The sequence below is a fragment of the Triticum aestivum genome, chromosome 2B (assembly GCF_018294505.1).
Source record: "Triticum aestivum cultivar Chinese Spring chromosome 2B, IWGSC CS RefSeq v2.1, whole genome shotgun sequence".
Taxonomy (NCBI): domain Eukaryota; kingdom Viridiplantae; phylum Streptophyta; class Magnoliopsida; order Poales; family Poaceae; genus Triticum; species Triticum aestivum.
The window spans coordinates 763,976,176-763,997,731 of NC_057798.1; the positions used below are offsets into that span (position 1 = coordinate 763,976,176).

Genomic DNA, 21,556 nt, shown 5'->3' on the forward strand with positions numbered 1-21,556 from the left:
CTGCCAGCGTCTCGACGCCCGTTCCTGTGCGTCGCGGCCTCCCGAGCTGCTGAGTCGCCGTCTTCGCCTCGAGCCGCTGGTTGCCGTCGACGCCTCCAAGTGACCTCGCCCCGCTCCGCTTCTGTCGAGGCCGAAGCGCTGCATTCACATGTGAGCCGGCCCGCCGCGGCGAGTCGCCAGGTCGCTTCCACTGGGCCTCAACTCCAAGTTGCTAAGCTGCCCCTGCCGTGAAATTGCCTTGGCTGCTGTTACCTCTTCCGATGAGCACTGATGAGCACTGATAAGCGTCTCCCGCTGCTCCCTCCGCTGATGTTGGTGCTGCCTTGGGCGTCGTTGGCTCCGTGCCGCGCCGAGCTATTGAGGGACACCCAAGTTCAATGCATTGCTTGAGGGACGTGGCTTACTTAAAAACTAGATGGATGCATGGTGATTTGTTCGGATGTGAAGGCCATCATTTGATCAAATTGCTATGCAGTCACTTTGTCCGAAAGACACATCAGGTGATACCCATCTTATCTACTTCATCTATATACAGTAATATGTTTGCGAACAATTACTTTGGTCTGTGTATTTTTATGTGGAGGACAAATGAATCATTATAAAGGTGGTGCCATGCTGTGTCTATGGAGTATGCGTTAGCATCATCACGCACCAGCATCCGCACCCGCTTATTGTTGAACAGGGTGTGCAAGACGCCGCCCTTACGGCCCGGTTTACATCAGCATTGCCGGGACCGCGCCCGCGATTAACTCGTCCGTCCATGCCGGTTTACGACACCGGTGTCGTTGCTCCCCGTCCGCACCGGCTTACAAACGCCGCGGCCAACTTGTCTGTGGTTGATTTTTCACCATGGTGATCATCAACTCCACGGCGGATAAATTCCGGCTTAACATATCAGGTGACATCTATCTAAGTCTATTTTTGACACATTGTTTTTTGTCAAAAAAACAATTACTTTGGACCGTATATTTTGATATGCGGGACAATTATTCATTATAAACGTGGTTTATACCATGGGTACGGAGCACGCACTGGAACCATCCTGCCCGGTGTTCGTCCGTATCACATTGCACGAAGAATGGACGCGTGCAAGACGCTGCCCTTACGGCCCGGTTTACATCAGCATTGTCGCGACCGCGCCCGCGATTAACTCGCCCGTCCGTGCCGGTTTACGACATCGGTGCCGTTGCTCCCCGTCCGCACCGGCTTACAATGCCGCGGCCGACTCATCTGTCCGAGCTGTTTCTGATGTTGCGGTCGTCCTTGTTGAAATCTCTAGAAAGACAATTATTTCGGAACGGAGGGAGTACATTCATTAATCATGAACACCAGCATATGCATCGTACAACATCTCCTTACCTCAGTACTAACTTGCAAAAGGGCACGTGCTTTGCAATGGAAGAAAGAAAATCATAATCTCCAATGACGATGGCCACATTTTGCTGCATCACCAAGATACACAATCACTCTCAATTTCATGAAATCATGAACAATTTTTAAATCATGAACATTTTTTTAACTCATGAACATTTTTTAAATTCATGAGCACTTTACAAATTTTCAATCTTTTTCTAAATTCATGAAAATTTTGTACTTTTTGCAAAAAAAAATTGTGAATGTTGTTTTTGGAAATTGGTGGACAGTTTTTGAGATTAGAGGAACAATTTTTGAAATTCATGAACATTTTTTCAATTTAACATACAGTTTTTTTAATTTAACGAACATTTTCATTTTTTGAATGGGAAATTTTTTTATGAATGAATAAACTATTTTGTAAGTCATGAACAGGTTTTGAATTTATAGGATATTTTTCCATTCAAGAACATTTTTTGAATTGGCTAAAATTTGTTCAATTTCATTAACACCCTTTAGTACACAAACTTTAAAATCTCGTGAACATTTTGTATTTCCCAAACATTTGTTTTCAAAATTGCGAACATTTTTGAATAAGCAATTTTTTTAACAAAATCACTGATATTTTTTGTCTCCACAAACATTTGATGATGTATTAAAAAATTTATGTCAAAATTCTTAGTTTTAAAATGTTCGGAACATTTTTCAAGACCCAAATTATTTATATTAGAAAAAAAGAAAAATTAAAAAACAAATTTATAAAACAGGCCGTCCAGACATGGGCCGGCCTAAACAGGCGCGATGCGTCTTCTTCCAACGCGCAGAGCGCAGTATAGGAGGTCCCTACTGCATGGGTCAGCCCAGGCTGACGATTCCCATGTGTGAAACATTTTTTTTATCACTTTTAGGTGACATTGGTCGGTAATATCTTTCAACTTTGGAGACAATTCACCGCCAGAAGTAAGAGCCCCTTTTTTATTAGCTATAGATGCATTCCTAGCCCGGTGTTGTATACTATCATCAATTGAATGAGCATTTTGCTGAAGGAGGTGCGGCGCTTTGTTAGTTTATTGATTAAAATTGGTCATCTGGCAGCAGCCAACCAGATGATGATGATGATGATGATGATGATGCAAGGTAGGAAGCGACAACTGATAATGTCCTCTGGAAGATATCTTTCTTGAGTAAGGTATAAAGGGGCTTGATCAGCAAGCATGTAGAGGGAGCGCATGACTTGAGCTCCTCATCTCCTCCCCCCTCTAGCTGTCGTCACCCCTCTCCTCGACCCCCTCCCTTCGGATCTGCTCCCTCTCGATCCAATGAGGGTTGCGAGCTGCTGATATACTGCAAGTGCACATGGTTTAGTTGTAGCCTTTTCGAACTAAGAGTATCGATCACACAGGGAGCACATGGATCGGTCTTTTGTCCTTTGCAGGGTGCAAATGATGTGCCTAAAAACTGTAAGTGATCCAGGACAGTAATGTAAAGAAGAAGTTGCAAGTATAAAGGTGAATAAATCAACTGAACTAAATAGTTGGTAATGTAAATAAGACTTGAGACAAATGGGTTTTAAACGTTCCCGAGGGTCCGGAATCCCCTCTAGTATGCATCTATATTGGTGCCTAAACACAATACTATTTCGGAAAGTCGCGAATCACTAATGGAAATCCCCAAGTAAGATGTGGGGAAGGATCCCAGGGCGCAGTTTAGGCGGTCTGCAATGTGCTGGCGCTCGTCGTCAGGGTAGCCGAGTACCATCACCTCACTCTTAGCGAAGTTGATCGTGAGCGCAGACATCTGCTGGAAGCACAACATGAGGAACTTGAGATTCACATTTTCCTGCTCGGAGCTTCCACCATAATAATGGCTTCATTCGCATGATGCAAGAGGGAGACCCCTCCCCCTCCCACTAAGTGGAGTACGACGCCACGAATGTGACCAACAGCCTTGGCCTTATCTAGGAAAGTGGCCAGGGAATCAACTATCATGTTATAGAGGAAGGATGAGAACGGGTTACCCTGCCTAACACTGCATTGGCTAGGGAAGAAGGGCCCGACCTCACCATTAATGCTAATAGCGGTGCGACCGAAGGAGAGCAGATGCATAACACGCGTGATCCAATGTTCGTCGAAGCCCTTGCGATTCGATGGACGGCGTTGTATGCCTTATGTAAGTCAATGTTTAGGAAAACGACCTTCGCGTTTGACCTTTACTTCATGAAGGACCTCATGGAACACCAAAATGCCATCTAAAATGAACCAACCTACATAATATCAACGCATATAAAGGGGCAACTCGTATGGAGAACTATGAAAGCCTACGCCTTTTAATATTAGGTTATATATAAAAGGGCAGCGTATGGAGAACCATGAAAGCCTACTCCTTTTAATATTAGGTATAGATATAGATATATTTGTACGACTTCGAGATAGACTAGAATTCTGGAGTCCATCTTGTATTCCATGTCATAGACTTCTTGCACTCCAAGTTTTATACTCCATATATACGTCCGCAAGGGTCAGATAATACAACAACAAACATTAGCATCCTACAATTTCTACATGGTATTAGAGCGGTTAGTCTCACGACGCCAATCCTATGTTCCTCTACCACTTCTGCAGCGTGCCGCCCCTGGGAGATTAATCTTCTCTTCCCGTGGTCGCGACACCCAATTGATCAAAAGGACAGATTGGTTCCATAGTTTAGATCAATTCCTTAGAGCAGATCGATTGGAATTTTTGAAATTTCAGTAAATCATTTTTTCTAGCCACAAATATCTGATGATCCTCACATCCAATCTGGTGACCAAACAGAAATCTGCCTTACGCATATGTCCCGTGATGTTCTCCCATCCGTCCGCGTGGACGGCCGGCAGCAAGTCGCGTACATGGATCTCCCGGCGGTTGCGCTTATATCCGAAAAGTGAGCAACTCTATGTGGTGCAGATGCAATCAGAAGATAGGTCGCCGGCCGCCGCAAGCACCGGCCGGACAAACAAGTCGGCAAACAGGGACTAAGAGGCGTCTAGGATGAGCGTCGACCTGCTGATGATCAAGCCAGCAAACGCGTCCACAACTGGAGGTAGTCTTCGGGTCAACCGAGAACTTTAGGAGTGAGGAGTTAGTCACCACAGTTGCCAGCTTCAACGCAATCCCGCATTTCGCTTACCTCAAGCTCAAAATGCCAGGACCTAATGGTGTTATTACAGTCAATGATAACACTGAACGCTTTCTCCGGACGGAGGAGCAGACCGCGGTCTTCGCGGCCGAGGTACAAGCGTCCGCGGAGGCAACCTGCTGTGACAACTGCACCCCCAGCTCCATAAAGCGTACACGGGCCACGCCACTCGACCTCGGGAACATACTCCCTCACCCTAAATAGGGACACGGGATCCTTCCGCGCTCCCCTTGGAAGGGGCACTACGTACCCAGGTACACAGTTTCGCATTAAAGATTCCCTAGGGCTTCGAGGAGCCAAAATAATATGAACGCCGGATTGGCTCGACCGAGGAGCGACGGAGCCTTGAGCTCTCACATCGGCAAAGGTTCTCACAAAGAGCTAGCCAACAAAAAGCATACCCATGTGGCTTCAACCACACAACAGGTAGCCGCAGACCTCTTCGAAGGACCAGACCAACGAACGCCTCAAGCACGTGAATGGCCAAGGTTGCACGCAGCAGATATCAACCTTCGTTGTCAACGAAGGCGAGCTCATCACCTAGCATTAATCCACCAACTAGCATTGAAGATTTATTTGGAACCTGGCTAGCTGGAATCAATCTGCTTACTGCGTTTCGTATTCGGATTGAAATATGTGTGATTCTTTGCGCTACATGGAACTGCAGAAATGATATGATCTTTAACAGACAACATTCTCTAACATTCTTGCAGGTCATCTTTAGAGCTACTGTTTAGATCCGTATGTGGTCCTTACTCACTCCTATGGAGTCCAAGGAGCCTTTGATTACTGGGTGCATCCAATGGGAGATGGTAGCACGGGATATATTCAACCGGTTTGGATGGCGGCCTCTTAGTAGAATAGGCGTTTAGTGTTCTATTCTTTTACCCATGCCGGTTGTGGCTTTGCGTGATCTTTTTCATTTTCGCTCCTCTTGCGAGTTGTAATGGAGATAAGACCTTATTTGTTTCGAACCTCGTTTTTAATAATACGGCCACATGCATCCCTCGGATGCAGAGGCCGGGGGTAAGCCTCCTTTTCTAAAAAAAAGAAATATCCTCACGGGGACATCATGAGTGGGGGAGATGGTGGTCTCTCGGGCGACTAGGAGTAATACTAAGGCACGTGTCATCTCGGCTTCATGTAGTAACTTAACAAAGATCAATATGCGAAAAACGTAGTCATTGGAGCAGTGATAGATATTTGTGTTGGATAACATTCATCATGTCACAGTCACAACCAAGAGAGATACGTAATAGCTTCAATTCATCAATGTAATGTAGGCATGTATACTGTCTATAGTCATACGTGCTTATAATAAGAACTTGCATGACATCTTCTTTCCTACTTTGTCGTGGCAGCAGGGTCCATAAGGAAACTAAGAATTACTAAGGCCTCATTTTAATAGAGAACCAGAACAAATCATTAATACATGGTGAATACATGAACTCCATTACAGTCATCCCGGAATATTATCCAAAAAAATTGTCACAACAATCACAAGTGCATATAAATAACAGGTAGGATCAAGAACTCAAATATGTTCATGAAAACATAAAAGGTTCATATATGAAATTATGGCATTTGAGCCCTAGTGACGAGCATTAAGCATAGCAAAGTCATGGCAACATTAATCTGGAAACATAGTGGATACTAGGAATCAAGCCCTAACAAATTTACTAGAATACATGATAAATCTCATCCAACCCATCACCGTCTAGCAAGTCTATGAGTGAACTAGTCACTCCCGGTGATGAGCATCATGGAATTGGCGTTGAAGAAGGGTTGATGATGATGCTGGCGACGAATCCCCGTCTCTGTAGCCCTGAACGGACTCCATATCAGCCATCCCGATGAAAAACAGGAGGTGACAGCGATTCTGTATTGTAAAACGCAATGAAAGTTCTTCTTTTATTTTTTTCTCATGGAAATTGAATTTGAGCGTTGGAATTAGGGTCGGCGGAGCCTCGTGGTCCCCACATGGTACCAGGGCTTGCCCGAGGGGTGGCCACGCCCTGGTGCCTTGTGGGGAATTCGTGGGCCTCCTCTAGTGTATCTTCGCTCCGGTATTTTTATATTTCATAAAAAATCCTCAAAATGTTTCGTCCAATTCCAAAGACTTGTCGCGGCTTCTTCTCTTCAGTAAATGTCACCCCAAATTTGAGGCGAAAAGGTTAAGCATTTTGGCCTATGCAAAAAAAATGAACACCAAATGTAACCCCCCAAAAATGTCACCCAAAATTTGTGTTTTTACCGACGAAACACTGCTGGTTCATTTCACATGAAAATTGCCTAGCATGCTTGCAACACTAACACTAACATCCACAAAAAAAATTCAAAATTTTTGAAAACATCTACTGTTTTTTAATGTTATTGTTCACCCAAGAGCATATAGCATGTGCTCCTGGGAGCCAAAACGTGCCTCGCGCATTAAAATTTCTAAAAGGTCTTATATTTAGAAACAGAGGGAGTATATAGGACGTTTATGCCAAAGGACTGCTGCATTGCATGTTACAACTGGCCAACTTGATTGCAGTCAAAACAGACAAGCTTTGCAAATTCAATGGACGTACAAGCATGTTAATTAACTTGCGTGGGGAGTAGAACGATACCAAGCGCAACGGAAAGAAACGAAACAATGAGGAAGACGTGCAAAGCCCGTCTCAAGGTCTCCATGCCGGCAAAAATTTAATCATTTTGTAAAAGCCATCAGCAAGTTGCTTAACGAAGATGCCCTCGACGAGGCCAAGTCAAGTCCAGGTTCAGTGGTTGTATTTTCGAGGAAGACGGCAGATGCATGAATGGCATCTGGAGTAATTTGGACTTCTCTATTTTTGTAATTTGGAATTCTTCATTTATTTCCTTGTAGTAATGGGAAAAATCCTAGTTTTCTAATAAATATTGGACCTGCCCTTATTTAAATATGAACATATTTTTGCCGTAATTTTTACAAACTTTATCCGAATGAGGCAAATAATATATCGTTGAAAAGCTACGGAAAATGCGAAACTTTTTCATACTGATGGTTTTCTCTGATTCTTAGCCGTTTTCAAGTAATTTCGAAAATGGCAAGATCATTCGTTCTGCCTTTATCGCGAAACAGATTCTTCGAAAATGCATCGCGTGAAGAACCTGAACTTCTCGGCGTGTGTACCTGAACTTCCCTATGTTTTTCACGTTATTTTTCTGCCCGTAGCTTTCCATCCACTCACCGGAACACTCACCGAAATTGAGGAAGTGATATACCAATGGAAAGTTGTTGTAAACATGCAACTTTTCCGTGTTGATCATTTTTTCATACTCGCGACGATTTTAAGAGTTTTTCATCTGAAATTCATTCACTGTAGTAGTTGAACTTTCTGCTGTTTTCATGTTGAACTTCAGTGACGTATTTTCATTTGTAATTTTCTCATCCATTCGTCATTGTTACACAAATATTATTTCTTTTGTACAAACCTCTCCCACAATATTTTCTTTAACTTTCTCCAACCGAGGACTTGAACTTATAACAAGAAGGAGGCATTGGTTTTTTGTTTTTGTTTTTCGAACATGTAAATCCTAGGTTTTAATAAACTGCAAACTTCCATGTTATTTTAATTCAGACCTCACATTGGTTTTATTTTCTATTAGCGGATAGAGGCAATTTTTCTAATTATTTTAATTTGAGCCTTAAACACAAATAACTTCCACATATTTACTTACATTTCTACTTGTTGGAAAAGAGAAACAAAAACTAAATTGTACAATTACAAGTTAAATTATTCTTTTTGCAATATGAAAAGTTGCATTTTTTAGTGAACTTTAATGTTGTTTTATTTTCTGCCTTTTTAATACAAAATGGACTGTACAAGTTTCGCATGGTGAACTTCTGTCTTTTCATTTTTCAATAAACACAACGAATTGGTACACACAACGTTTCTATACGATACCCAACAGTTGCTCAAAGACAGTTTTTTTTGGTTCAGACTTTAACTTTTTTTGCACCCACATGTACAACTAAACTTCAGACAAGAAGTTATTTAGAAACACTACATAAGTGGACATAGTACAGCAGCACAGAAGCAAGATTTCTGCTACCGGGGCAAATTCAAAGCAGCTGCAATCTAACTTAGTTCGGTTCACAAGAGGAACTTCATAAAAATCTATACAGCATACGGTACATCACATCACACAAGCAGCACACCCAGAAATTAGCTCATGGACGTAGAAGGACAAAAATTGGAATTTTATTGCAAATCCCTCAAATCCGTAGACACACACGTCTCGTATCAGTAGAACGTGTAAAGAATAGTTGCTATATATCTTTCCATCAGCAGGTTTAGGCTCCATTCAGCACACCATCTCTGTCATTCACTTTTGCTTGTGATTAGCTTTATTTCTCACTCCACCAAGCCTCATTTGACTCGACCGGCTGTTGCTATATATCTTTGTTGGCACTTCACATGCAAGCATTCAGACTAATCATGCACACGTTACCTGAAGTTCAAGCAATCGAGACAGTTAAGTTCAGTGCAGAAATATGAGAAGAAATGCAACATCATTTTCTGCAGGGAACGAGATGTTCGTGGCTGGTGGGTGGCGTCCAACCAAAGTCCTGCAACCTAGAAGATGATGCGAGACATGCGAGCGTGGCTCCACTCCTGCGCACTCCACCCAGACTCCATGTCAAACTGCTACGTCACGTCTCTCTCTTGACGTCGGGGATTGAGAAGTCCAAGACAGCAGGTGGAGAAGGCCATGACGGTCAAGGGGTTGCGACGATCTGGAGCGTCTAGGGGTGCTCGCCGGAGGTACAGAGGGAGAAGAGGAAGGCAAAGGGAGGCAGGTGGCTCACCACAGAGAAGCGTTGCTGGGTTGACCGCTCCTTCGGCGGCAGCAAGCTGGGGACTGCGGTAGACGGTGGCCCAGGACTGCAGCGGCAGTGGCAGTTGGGGCTCAGAGCGAGCGTGACCATGGCGGAAGTGTGGCGGCGAGATCCGGTGGCGCGCGGGAAGATGGTTGGAGAGGCGGTGTGTGATGTGGGGGCGGCGGCGTGTTCTGCCGAGCGGGAGGAGGTGGGTGCGGTGGCTCGCCGCCGGGGAGGGATGTGGGGGTGGCGGAGCGTCCGCCATGGAGGGAGGTGGGGGCGGCGGCGCATCTGACGTGGAGGAAGGTGGGGACGGTGGTGCGTCTGCCGTTGAGGGAGGTGGGGGCAGCGGCCGGGGGTGGCGTTGAGGGGGCGTGCGGAGGCGCGCGGTAGGTGGCGCTTGGCAGGGATGGCAGGGAGGGTGGGGCGGCGGCGGTGGCTCTGGGGGTTGGTGGGTGGGGGCGTCGATGGGCCGGTGGGTGGGAGTTGAGGATCGAGGGAGTGCGGGAGGTGGGCAGCGAGGGAGTGCGGGAAGTACAGGACGAACGTTTTTTTTGTTCTAGTGGGCTTCGGGAGTATATATATATATATATATATATATATATATATATATATATATATATATATATATATATATATATATATATACTCGTGGATGTTGAGTATATGTGTTACGTGCATATTGTGTACTGAGTCCGTCTTCTAGTTTTTTGTATAGTTGAGGCCCATGGCCTATGCACGAGAGCAATACATCGTGCAATTCACATATTCTACATGGTACCAGTTTCTGGGTTCTAACCTAGCTTTCCGCCGCCACCGCCGCGCCTCCTTCGTGCCGCCACCCCGCCGCCGCCGCCGCGCGCCTCCTTCCCGCCGCCGCCGCCGCCTGCGCGCCTCCCGCGCCAGTCGTCGCCGCCCAGCCACCGCCGTTCGCGCGCTCCCCCGCAGCCGCGGCCTCCCTTGCCGCCGCTGCCTCTCCCTCCTGTTAGCCGCTCGCCCGCCGATCCCATCCGATCGTTCTAGCCGGCGAGTAATAGGTGCATGTATCCACCAAGCTAGCTGCTTTGCTTTTCTACGTCAAAATCCATCGACCTCTGTGCTTGCTTGCTTGCTAGTTGTAGCTGCGTCGCCCGATCCATCTGCCTGCACCGCCAACCCGCTCCGTCCGCCACCGCCTCTGCCGTCCCGCTGACGGCGCCCTCTGGCGCGGCTCCGCCACCGGTGTCCTACGGCGCATCCCCGCCGCCGCTGGCGCTCTCCGGTCAGTCCTGCTACGGGCCCTCTGGCGCGGCTCCGCTACTGGCTTTCTACGGCACGACCCTGTTACCGTCGGTGCTCTCCGGCCAGTCTGTCGTCGCCCCGCCACTGGCGCCGCCTCTACCCGTTGACCCCTTGTTGTTGCGTGGGGCATTTGACGCGCCCGCTCCCACGTATGGAAATCCTACGTACGGGGCTCCCCATGTGTACGGGTCTCCCGGGTACTATTGGGGGTCGTCAGCAGGCCAGCACTCGCCGCAGCCTGACGGCGCCCAGCACCTGCAGCATCTGTCAGCGGGCCAACAGGTTTTTTCGGCGGGCCATCCGTCCTACCCGGCACCGCAGTCGCAGCCGGTGCTGCTACCCATACCGTATGGAGAGTACCCACTGCCGCAACCGAGCGGTGGCTACGGCCTCCCCATGGCGTCTCCATCCCCCTCGCTGGCCCTGCCGCCGGTGCCCTGGGACCCGGTGCTCGTCCCCGCACTGCATGCCGCTCCTACACCGAATAACTACACTAGAGGTGGTGATTGGTACATGGACACCGGTGCTACGGCTCATATGTTTGCTCATCCTGGTAACCTTGTCTCCTTCACTCCTGTCTCCACCGACCGCCGCATCATTGTCGGTGACGGTTCCACACTTCCTATCACACACATTGGGCACACCTCTTTTCCTTCTAGTTCTACTCCATTATCTTTGTCTAACATACTTGTGTCACCTCATCTTATTAAGAATCTCATTTCTGTTCGTTGTTTCACTCGTGAAAATCCTGTTACCGTTGAATTTGACGAGCTTCGTTTTTGTGTTAAGGACACTCGAACCAGGATGGTACTTCACCGATGTGACAGCCCCGATGAGCTCTATCCGGTGCACTCACCTTCATCCACCACCACCGCACCGGTTGCTCTCTCCGCTAGAGTCGATCTCTGGCACGCTCGCTTTTGTCATCCCAACCCCGTCACACTTCGTCATATTCTTAGGAGTTTCAGTTTCATTTGCAATAAGATTGAGGATCACACTTGTCATGCCTGTCGAGTCGGCAAACATGTTCGTCTGCCGTTTAATAATTCCACCACCATCGCTTCTTTTCCTTTTCAGTTGATTCATAGCGATGTGTGGACTTCTCCGGTTCCCAGTAACTCGGACTATTTATATTATCTGGTCATTCTTGATGATTATTCTCATTATGTGTGGACTTTTCCTTTGCGCAGAAAGTCAGATGCACTCTCTACCTTGACGGCTTTTTACTCCTATGTCCGCACGCAGTTTGGGCGTCCCATCCTTGCGCTTGAGACGGACAATGGAAAAGAGTTCGACAACCTCGCTTTCCGCACCTTTTTGTCGCATCACGGTACAGTTTTCCGCCTCACATGCCCGTTCACTTCACAGCAGAACGGTCGAGCCGAATGCGTCCTTCGCACTCTGAATGACTACGTTCGCACGCTTCTGTTTCATGCCAACGTGCCGCCTTGTTTCTGGCCAGACGCACTCTCAACTGCATCACTTCTTCTTAACATTAGACCCTGCCGCCCACGATGGAACTACGCACCTCACCATCTTCTCTTTGTTACACCCCCGTCTTATGACGACTTGCGTGTTTTTGGGAGCCTTTGCTATCCCAGCACTGCTGACACTGCTTCTCAGAAGCTTGCACCTCGATCTGTCGCTTGCATCTTCATCGGCTACCCCTCTAACTCCAAGGGATATCGGTGCTAATGTGTTTCCGTTTCACCAGGTACCCCCGTCTGTTCCTCCCGCCACCGGTGACGCGGGCTTCTCGACGCCTCTCCCAGGGCGCTCACGCACCTCTCTTGGCCCGCCCTGGCTTTGAGGCACGTCCCCCGCATGTGGCGCCTCCTACATCCGCGGCGCTGGCGCCCCCGACGCTGGCGCCCGCAGCCCCCTCGGCGCCCGCGGCCTCCCTGGCGCCTCCGGCGCCCCCGGTCCCCCCGGCGCCCATGGCCGGTCTGGTCACCCGCGCCCGTACGGGCGTTTTTCGTCCGAGCTCGCGCTACGCCTCGGATGACTATGCCCATGCGGCGTCCACCTCTGAGCCATCGCCGTTGCCGTCCTCCGTTCGAGCCGCTCTTCGTGACCCGCTCTGGATGGCTGCGATGCAAGAGGAGTTTGACGCTCTGTTGCGCAACCGAACGTGGCAGCTTGTTCCCCGTCCCCGGCACGTCAACGTGATTATCGGGAAGTGGGTCTTTAAACACAAGCTCCGTCCTGATGGTACCCTTCATCGCTATAAAGCGCGTTGGGTCGTTCGTGGCTTCCGACAGCGTGTTGGCATCGACTTCACCGACACCTTCGCTCCGGTCGTCAAGCCCGTCACGATACGCACGGTTCTCCACCTTGCGGTCTCCCGTGCTTGGCCGGTGCACCAGATGGATGTCTCCAACGCCTTCCTTCATGGTCACCTCGAGGAGCAGGTCTTCTGCCAGCAGCCCACCAGGTTCGTTGACCCGACACTTCCCGACCACGTGTGCCTGCTTTCGCGGTCCTTGTACGGACTCAAGAAGGCTCCGCGCGCTTGGTACCAGCGCATCGCGGCGTTTCTCCACCAGCTTGGGTTCCGCTCTACTCGCTCGGACGCCTCGCTCTTCGTCTATCATCAGGGCTCTGACACGGCCTACTTGCTGCTCTATGTCGATGACATCATCCTGACAGCATGTACGGCTGGTCTCCTCAGTTAGCTCACGGCTCGTCTTCGCGCTGAGTTCGCCATCAAGGACTTGGGTCCTTTGCACTACTTCCTCGGTGTCGAGGTGGTGCGCCATCCGGATGGCTTCTTCCTTCATCAGCGGAAGTACGCTCACGAGCTCCTGGAGCGCGCCGGTATGCTTAACTGCAAGCCCGCCGCTACACCTATTGATACGAAGGCCAAGCTTTCTGCCACGGAATGTTCTCCTGCTTCGGATGCTGCTTTCTATCGGTCTATCGTTGGTGCTCTCCAGTACCTCACTCTGACTCGACCGGAGATCCAGTATGCCATGCAGCAGGTGTGTCTTCATATGCATGCTCCTCGAGACGCTATATCTGTGGATTCTCCGCTATATCTGTGGCACTATGGATCTTGGCGTCACGCTTCACGCCTCCGCCGACACCGCCCTCACCGCCTACTCCGATGCAGACTGGGCGGGCTGCCCTGACACTCGTCGCTCCACCTTGGGCTATTGTGTCTACCTTGGACCCTCACTTATCTCGTGGTCGTCCAAGCGGCAGCTTATGGTCTCTCGTTCCAGTGCTGAGGCTGAGTATCGTGCGGTGGCCAATGCCGTCGCCGAGTGTTCGTGGCTTCACCAGCTGCTTCAGGAGCTCTCCTGCCCTTTTGACCGTGCCACGGTGGTCTACTGCGACAACGTCTCGGCGGTCTACCTCTCCGCTAACCCCGTGCATCATCTACGGACCAAGCATATTGAGTTGGATATTCATTTTGTTCGGGAACGGGTGGCCCTTGGTCATATTCGTGTTTTACACGTTCCTACTTCCCAACAATTTGCCGATATCATGACCAAGGGCTTGCCTACGGCGTCATTTGAGGAGTTCCGGTCCAGTCTTTGCGTCAGCCGCGGTGCCGCCTCGACTGCGGGGGGTGTTGAGTATATGTGTTATGTGCATATTGTGTACTGGGCCCGTCTCATAGTTCTTTGTATAGTTGAGGTCCATGGCCCACCATTGTACATCATATATACGTGCCTATGCACGAGAGCAATACATCGTGCAGTTCACATATTCTACAGTGGAATCTATCTAAAAATAAAGACCACTATTTATCTTTCTACATAAGGTTTTTTTGTATTACAATTCGAATTTGTTCATCACTAGCAAAAGAGCCCGTGCGTTGCAACGGGAGAGAAAACATAACACACACTCTTAATTCAACAACCATTACTCAAGACCACAATAGGTCCATCTCCTTTATTTTTGCGAGGCATCATATTTGTGTTGCCGCTTATCCTCCTTCTCACCCTCGCCGGTGATGGCCTCGGTGTTCACACAAAACAACAAAAAATGTGTGTTGAATATGGTTAATCCTAAGGCGTCTCTCTCCCCCTCTCTCCTCCCTCTCCCTCTCTCTCCCCCCCCTCTCTCGCTCGCTTTCTCTCACTCTCGTGATGAGAAATCTGTTATTTTTCCTTGCGACATTTTTTCAGAGGTATGCACGTGTAGTTATTGATGTTTTTTCCATATATGGTTAATAGTGGGGAATTTATTTGCAATCCAGATCACCGCCGGTATGAAAAAAACGGATCTTGCGCTATAAATTATAAGTTTGCTTCCATAACGATATTTTAAAAATATTTAACAGGTAAAATTAACATCATATATAGATTCCAGACATTTTTCTAATAAAATTTCATATATAATATGTTAAAATCGAAGTTACGGTTTAAAAGATACATATAATTTAGAAAATCATTTGGTTTGACTCGAATAATTTCCAAAATAATATTTAAAAATACTTAACAGGTAAAAATAATCTCATATTCATATTCTACATATTTTTCTAATCAAATTTCATATATAACATGTTCAAATCAGAGTTACGGTTTAAAAGATATGGATGATTTTAAAAAGCATTTGTTTGACTTAAATATGATCCGCGTATGAATTACCTAAAACATCAGGGGGGTTTCGAAAAATGTAAAATAACGGTTTGGGTGTGACTTAAATCCGGGCAGCGGGTTGATTTCAAGAAAAGACAAGGACTTTTGTGTAAAATACGAAAATAACGCTTCGTTTTAACTTAAAACAGGACTGCGGGTTGAATTCTTTGAAATAGAGGGACTTCTCTGAAAAAATACCATGACGGACGAAAGAAACCCAATTTGCTTTATTATTAACTAGCAAAAGAGCCAGTGCGTTGCAACGGGAGAGAAAACATAAGACACACTCTCAACTCAACAACCATCACTCAAGACCACAATAGGTCCATCTTCTTTATTTTTGCCAGGCATCATATTTGTGTTGCCGCTTATCCTCCTTCTCACCCTCGTCGGTGATGGCCTCGGTGTTCACACAAAACAACAAAAAAATGTGTGTTGAATATGGTTAATCCTAATGCGTCTCTCTCTCCCTCTCTCCTCCCTCTCCCTCCCTCTCTCTCTCTCGCTCGCTTTCTCTCACTCTCGCGATGAAAAATCTGTTGTTTTTCCTTGCGACATTTTTCAGAGGTATGCACGTGTAGTTATCGATGTTTTCTTTTCCATATATGGTTATAGGGGAGTGTTTATTTGCAATCGGATCGCCGCCGGTATGAAAAACGGATCTTGCGCTATAAATTATAAGTTTGCTTCCATAACAACATTTTAATAATATTTAACAGGAAAAATTAACATCATATTTAGATTCCACACATTTTTCTAATAAAATTTCATATATAATATGTTAAAATCCAAGTTACGGTTTAAAAGATACAAATAATTTAGAAAATCATTTGGTTTGACTCGAATATATTCCAAAATAATATTTAAAAATACTTAACAGGTAAAAATAATCTCATATTCATATTCTACATATTTTTCTAATCAAATTTCATATATAACATGTTCAAATCAGAGTTACGGTTTAAAAGATATGGATGATTTTAAAAAGCATTTGTTTGACTTAAATATGATCCGCGTATGAATTACCTAAAACATCGGGGGGTTTTCGAAAAATGTAAAATAACGGTTCGGGTGTGACTTAAATCCGGACGGCGGGTTGATTTCAAGAAAAGACAGGGACTTTTGTGTAAAATACAAAATTAACGCTTCGTTTTAACTTAAAACAGGACTGCGGGTTGAATTCTTTGAAATAGAGGGACTTTTCTGAAAAAATACCATGACGGATGGAAGAAACCCATTTTGCTTTATTATTATTATTATATATATATATAGGGAAAATCCATCCTACCACCCGGTGGTAGTTACCCCACATGTCTCATATACTAGCATGTGGTACTATATATATTATTTTATTATTTTAAATATGTTTATATACTATATCTAAGATATTTCAAAACAAGTTACATGAAAAAATTGCATATGAGCCCATATTTTTTCTTATATTTGTAAAATCCGTACATATTTGTACGTAAAAAAGAGCATACTCAAAAAATGGTACATACTACCTAAGAATTTGTATATATACTACCTAATCATTATTATATACTACATACTACACGTACATACTCTCGATTTCGACAGATACTACATACAACATACAAAATGCAGGTGGTGGTAACTATCACTGCTTGTAGGAAACATTTATATACTAGGAAAATTGCCCGTGCGTTGCAAAGGGAGATACACTACTAAAACACTGGCATTGCAGCGAAAACAGGCAAAGAAGAATTCTTTGTACACGACATAAATTAACACACAACTCGCCATCAATTTCAAAAGATCTATATAAGTAGGCATACTTAGATTTTTACTCAATCCCACACAATATTTCCTTCACCCTTGTTACGAGCATGCTAAGTTATAGACAACATGAAATGTGAGATCCTTCAAAACTCCAGGAATACATGACTGATTACTACAGAACAATAAATGAACCGAGTAAAGGAAACCCATCTTTTGGTAAAAGTTGTATATGAACTGCATAACTCATTGCATGTACACTTTCGTCAATAAGAGTTCTTTCATAAGTCAATGATTTTGTTAATCAACAGAAAAATTACACATCTTGAACAATAGAATGCAAGTACCTGATTCAACAGAATAAGGATTTAGATGTACTCCCTCCATTCCTAAATATAAGTCTTTGTAGAGATTACACTATGAACCACATACGGATGTATATAGATGCATTTTAGAGTGTAGATTCACTCATTTTGCTCTGTATGTGGTCCATAGTGGAATCTCTCTAAAGACTTATATTTAGGAACGGAGGGAGTAGAACCTATAGAAGGGAGAGCAGGATACTCCGGTTGGCTGAATGTAGGAAAAATAAAACAGTTTGAAATAGTCCTGGGCGTTTTTGTCATTCTTCATTTGATCCGTACTCATCTGACAGCTCCAGCATGGAGATATATTTATGGACACACCAAGGAAGCATGGTGTTCTTACTTGAATTTTGGATGCTCCACACACTTGTAAATAACCAGCTAACCTGCACCATGAATGAAACCAAAAAGTACGCCTGACACAAAGTAGCTAGCATATTGGTTTAGTTATAGGAGTAAGAAATTCGGCCTGCACTTTAAATACAAAAATGGTATCTAAAATATCAATCTTAAGCATTACTCTCATGAGCTATAAATCTGAACATATTAAAGAAAAGGCATGCACAAAACTTTGACTTCTCATGTTACTTCATGTTCAGATGATAGTGGGCACTCAAAATAGCAAGTGACATAAGAACTTCAAGGACATAGCAAAATGGAGACAGAGCAGAAACGTGAAATACACTCAATACAATTTTCCTAACAATGCACCAAAAGTCGAACGTCCCTTCGATACTTGAACTATTATCTTACTTGCTGAAAACCATCAATCTTCTTGTCCAATAGCGTTTGGTAATGTCCCAAAGGTCTTGACTGAACAGGAAACATTTTGAAACAACTATTAATATATTCTCAGCCGAAGTTTTGACAATACCATATGAAAAGAGTGCAGGTACATATGCTTAAGCAGAACTATTTAGTCACATTTGGTATCTTATTTATCACTAAATATAGCAGGGCATAACTATTTTCTTAATCTTCACCAGGTACCATAAAATTCAGAGTAGTTCGGCGAGAGATAAATAGATTTATCACGTCTACCTTTTTTGTACAAAGTTTAGTTGGCAATCTTTGCGTGTTCATGAAATTCTTTTCACAGAAAGTTAAATCCTATAGATGGAAGAATCTGGCTAAGATTCGAAGAGTGGTTATGTCTCCCAAAATTAAAGGTTTATGCATACCTCCTACTCTCAGTTTGATAACAGATGCATACATCAGTTGAGTGCGAAGGTCCTACAAAGACATACAGTTCACTGGATAATCATCAGATCCTTCGTCCCTCCAGATAATAATTGTGTTGTCCTGTTTTAGGAAGGCTATGGTAGCAGACAACATTCAGCAATGTTAGCACTGCACCTGGGAACCATGCTTCCTCCATTGATATATCTGATGCATCTAGAATTGATTTTGGTTCTCGTAGGAACTTCATCGAGAGCTCCTCTGGCACCAATTTCCAGTAGACCTATGCAATGATCACCTAGGAGGCTAAGATTACATTAACAGTTATGAAGATACACAATTTTGAACTGATAGTCTACTTTTCCACTTGTAGTTTGAAGTAAATTCCAAATTTACAAAGGAAAAACCAACCTCCTGATTCTCAACAGCAAATTTATGGAACAGTCCAAAGCTTGAAATTGGATCCTTATATAACATTCCTAAAAGCTGGAGTCCATTATCTTCCATCATTCTCCAAGATTTGGTTGCCTCCAATCAGTCCTGCAACACAGCCCTGCAACAATCGTGACAACCGTGTCATGAAGTGAAGTATATATACACCAATCGTCCTATGATATATAGTGTTAAATTATTCAAATCGACAACCCAGATGATTGATTTATATAAACTAATGTACTTAGCAATGCAATATTTTCAATATCTGAAACCTAGCTACCCAATTATAAATACAATATTTATCTTTCAGACCAGATCAAGGATAAGTGTAGTTACTGATATTCTTTTTCTTCATGTCATCATTGTCGTTATGGATACAATCTTCAAAATCAGCAAAAATATATATTACACATTCCTGCTCTAAAACGAGCGGTAGCACAAATAAATCTCTCAATCGTCTCGCTCTCTCACACAATGTCTGAAAAAACACCAAGCAAACAGATGCACAACAGCGGCAGGCAGCCAGGCACACACACGAGATGCAGTAGAAAGGACAGAGGGGTTATTATTAAATTAGGAATTTGTCTTACCTCCATTAGCACATTCATATATACATAGGAATTGCTATTCAAAATTTGCAACTTTTATGCGCGTCTTTTTCATCCGGGAACCATAGTTTTCCTGCCGGGGCAACGGAAAAAAGAAGCTGAAGTAATTATGCATCAGCAAAAAGAGACAGCAGTGTCATGTACCTATCAACAGTGGAATGAATAAGCAGATAGAAAGACAAATGGGAATAGAAAAGCATTGCAGACCTCGATGGCGAGGGAGTTGCTGAGGAAGTAGGCAACGGATAAGAACAACCGCGTCTTGGTCAGCGCCTCGTGCAGGTCCGCACCTTCCACATGCTCATCCAAGCCCCGTCGTTCCTCTCCGGAGGCGGCTCCACTGACGGCAGCCTGAAGCGGAGGATTTCACGCTCGGAGCGCGGTGACGGCGGATGGAAAAGGGGGCCTTGGGAGCAGAAGTTTTGGTGACCGCTGGCTTCTGAGTCTCCGCGGAGGAGGGGGGCGAGGCGGGCCTCGATGCGCTCCACACCGGCAGCGGCCACAACGGTTGCTGCTTGTGGTCGCCGGCGACGGCGGGTGGCGAGTGGCCGCCGGAGCGGTGCAAGGAGGCGCGAGGCGCGCGCACAGGAGCTCGAGCGCGAACGCGCCTCTCCGCGCCGTCCATCGTCCCGGCGAGCGCACTCCATCCGCCCGCGCGAGGCACGGCGGCCGCCGGCGCACGACGGGATGGGCGTAGCCGCCGACGCAGAGTGGATAAGAGGAAGGAAAGGACTGCGGACTGAATTGAAATGCCTATCTCTACTACTATAGTACACCAATTTTCAAATTTAGATTAGCTGCCCACAGTGATGCAGAAGCATCTGTTAGCCGTTGATTCTTCCACGGGATGAATCCGTGCCACTTATCAATGTTGAAGCCAACTTATCTGACGGTCATGGTTTCTGGGATTCGCTTCGCACAACCGCGCGCCAAAACGAGTTCGATGGATCTTTCTAGAGTTATAAACGCAGCTGGCGTCTGACCAACCTGACACTTGCTCGAAAACTTTCACGTGAGCAGCAACCGAGCTAGCTTTACATTGGGAACCGGCCCTATTAGACAAAATGTAGTACTACTGGAGTGTAGCCTAGAAGCCTACAAGTGTGCACTTTGAGGGTACCGGTCTATAGGAATTTGCTCCTCGCATGAATACTGTTGAATGCATGCACGGAAGCATTTTTTTTAAAGAATTAGTATGCTGTTGAAAAAATTGTACGCATGTCAATATTTCATTCATTTCATAATGGAGCGTGGATAGTTTTTTTAAAAGTCAAATTTTTTAAACTTTGACCAAGTTTATAGAAAAAATATTTATATCTACAATACCAAAAATATAAAAATATGGAATACATCTTACGATGAAGCTAATGATATATGCTTGGAATTCTAGATATAAATGTTTTTCTTTACAAACTTGGTCAAAGTTTGTGAGGATTGACTTTTTTCAAAAAATATATACGCACTATATTATGGAACGAAACGAGTATTGCTGTTTGTTAAGAGAATTATTCAAACAACTTATAGAAAATTCAGATTTAGATTTTAATTTATTTTTCTTCATCGGATGTTAAATTATTTAAAGTTTACTGTTTGAAATGGTGAAAATTAACATCAAACTAACTTTATTTGTATTTTCAAGTTGGAACATGAAAAAGCTAAAAGATTTCACAAACACGTCAATAACATTTCTTTTGGAATAAAAGTATGTTTTTCAAAACATTCTTCATATAGAAATCCGTTGTGCTACCGTGATTCAAGACGAATTGTAAAAAAATCCAGAAGTTACCATTTGATTATAGCACAGAATATTCAATTTTTAATTTACATGATTTAGTATTATGGTCACACATAATAATCTAACGTGCAAAGCACGTACAAATTACTAGTAGGGTTTGTTTGTAAAAGTGAAACGTTTTCTTTGGGTGCCACTAAAACAGGGCTGCGGGTTGATTTCCTGTAAACCGAGGGGCTTTTTTGCAAAAC

The 21,556-nt window shown here is 45.0% G+C and overlaps 2 protein-coding genes across 8 annotated transcripts; both read right to left on the reverse strand.

Moving 5' to 3' along the window:
* Positions 1 to 8,610: 8,610 nt before the first annotated feature.
* LOC123042560 (uncharacterized) lies at positions 8,611 to 9,805 on the reverse strand. The gene is made up of 2 exons (XM_044464991.1): positions 9,365 to 9,805; positions 8,611 to 9,006 (listed from the first exon to the last, which is right to left on the reverse strand). The coding sequence occupies exons 1-2, from the start codon at positions 9,639 to 9,641 to the stop codon at positions 8,969 to 8,971; spliced, it is 315 nt and encodes a 104-aa protein (XP_044320926.1). The 5' UTR covers positions 9,642 to 9,805; the 3' UTR covers positions 8,611 to 8,968.
* Positions 9,806 to 17,185: 7,380 nt separating this feature from the next.
* LOC123047249 (uncharacterized) lies at positions 17,186 to 21,452 on the reverse strand. 7 transcript variants are annotated; one of them, XM_044470746.1, is made up of 7 exons: positions 19,781 to 21,452; positions 19,556 to 19,646; positions 18,942 to 19,083; positions 18,708 to 18,813; positions 18,533 to 18,584; positions 18,105 to 18,164; positions 17,186 to 17,737 (listed from the first exon to the last, which is right to left on the reverse strand). In XM_044470746.1, the coding sequence occupies exons 3-7, from the start codon at positions 19,038 to 19,040 to the stop codon at positions 17,506 to 17,508; spliced, it is 549 nt and encodes a 182-aa protein (XP_044326681.1). In that variant the 5' UTR covers positions 19,041 to 19,083; positions 19,556 to 19,646; positions 19,781 to 21,452; the 3' UTR covers positions 17,186 to 17,505. The 7 variants fall into 7 exon arrangements, 2 of the variants coding, with proteins under 2 accessions (XP_044326681.1, XP_044326682.1); XR_006422862.1 differs by lacking the exon at positions 18,533 to 18,584 and having other exon boundaries at positions 18,599 to 18,813; XR_006422863.1 differs by having other exon boundaries at positions 17,186 to 18,164; positions 18,708 to 18,828.
* Between the last annotated feature and the right edge of the window lie 104 nt (positions 21,453 to 21,556).

What these genes read in the sequence shown, in the direction of transcription:
- LOC123047249 (XM_044470746.1), bottom strand. Translation starts at nt 19,040, where the DNA reads ATGATGGAAGATAATGGACTCCAGCTTTTAGGAATGTTATATAAGGAT. An exon ending in TTGCTGTTGAGAATCAGGAG is followed by an intron (nt 18,814 to 18,941) that starts GTTGGTTTTTCC and finishes ATCATTGCATAG; the next exon opens with GTCTACTGGAAATTGGTGCC. An exon ending in TATCAAACTGAGAGTAGGAG is followed by an intron (nt 18,165 to 18,532) that starts GTATGCATAAAC and finishes TTTCCTGTTCAG; the next exon opens with TCAAGACCTTTGGGACATTA.
- LOC123042560 (XM_044464991.1), bottom strand. Translation starts at nt 9,641, where the DNA reads ATGGCGGACGCTCCGCCACCCCCACATCCCTCCCCGGCGGCGAGCCAC. An exon ending in CCCAGCAACGCTTCTCTGTG is followed by an intron (nt 9,007 to 9,364) that starts GTGAGCCACCTG and finishes CTTGAACTTCAG; the next exon opens with GTAACGTGTGCATGATTAGT.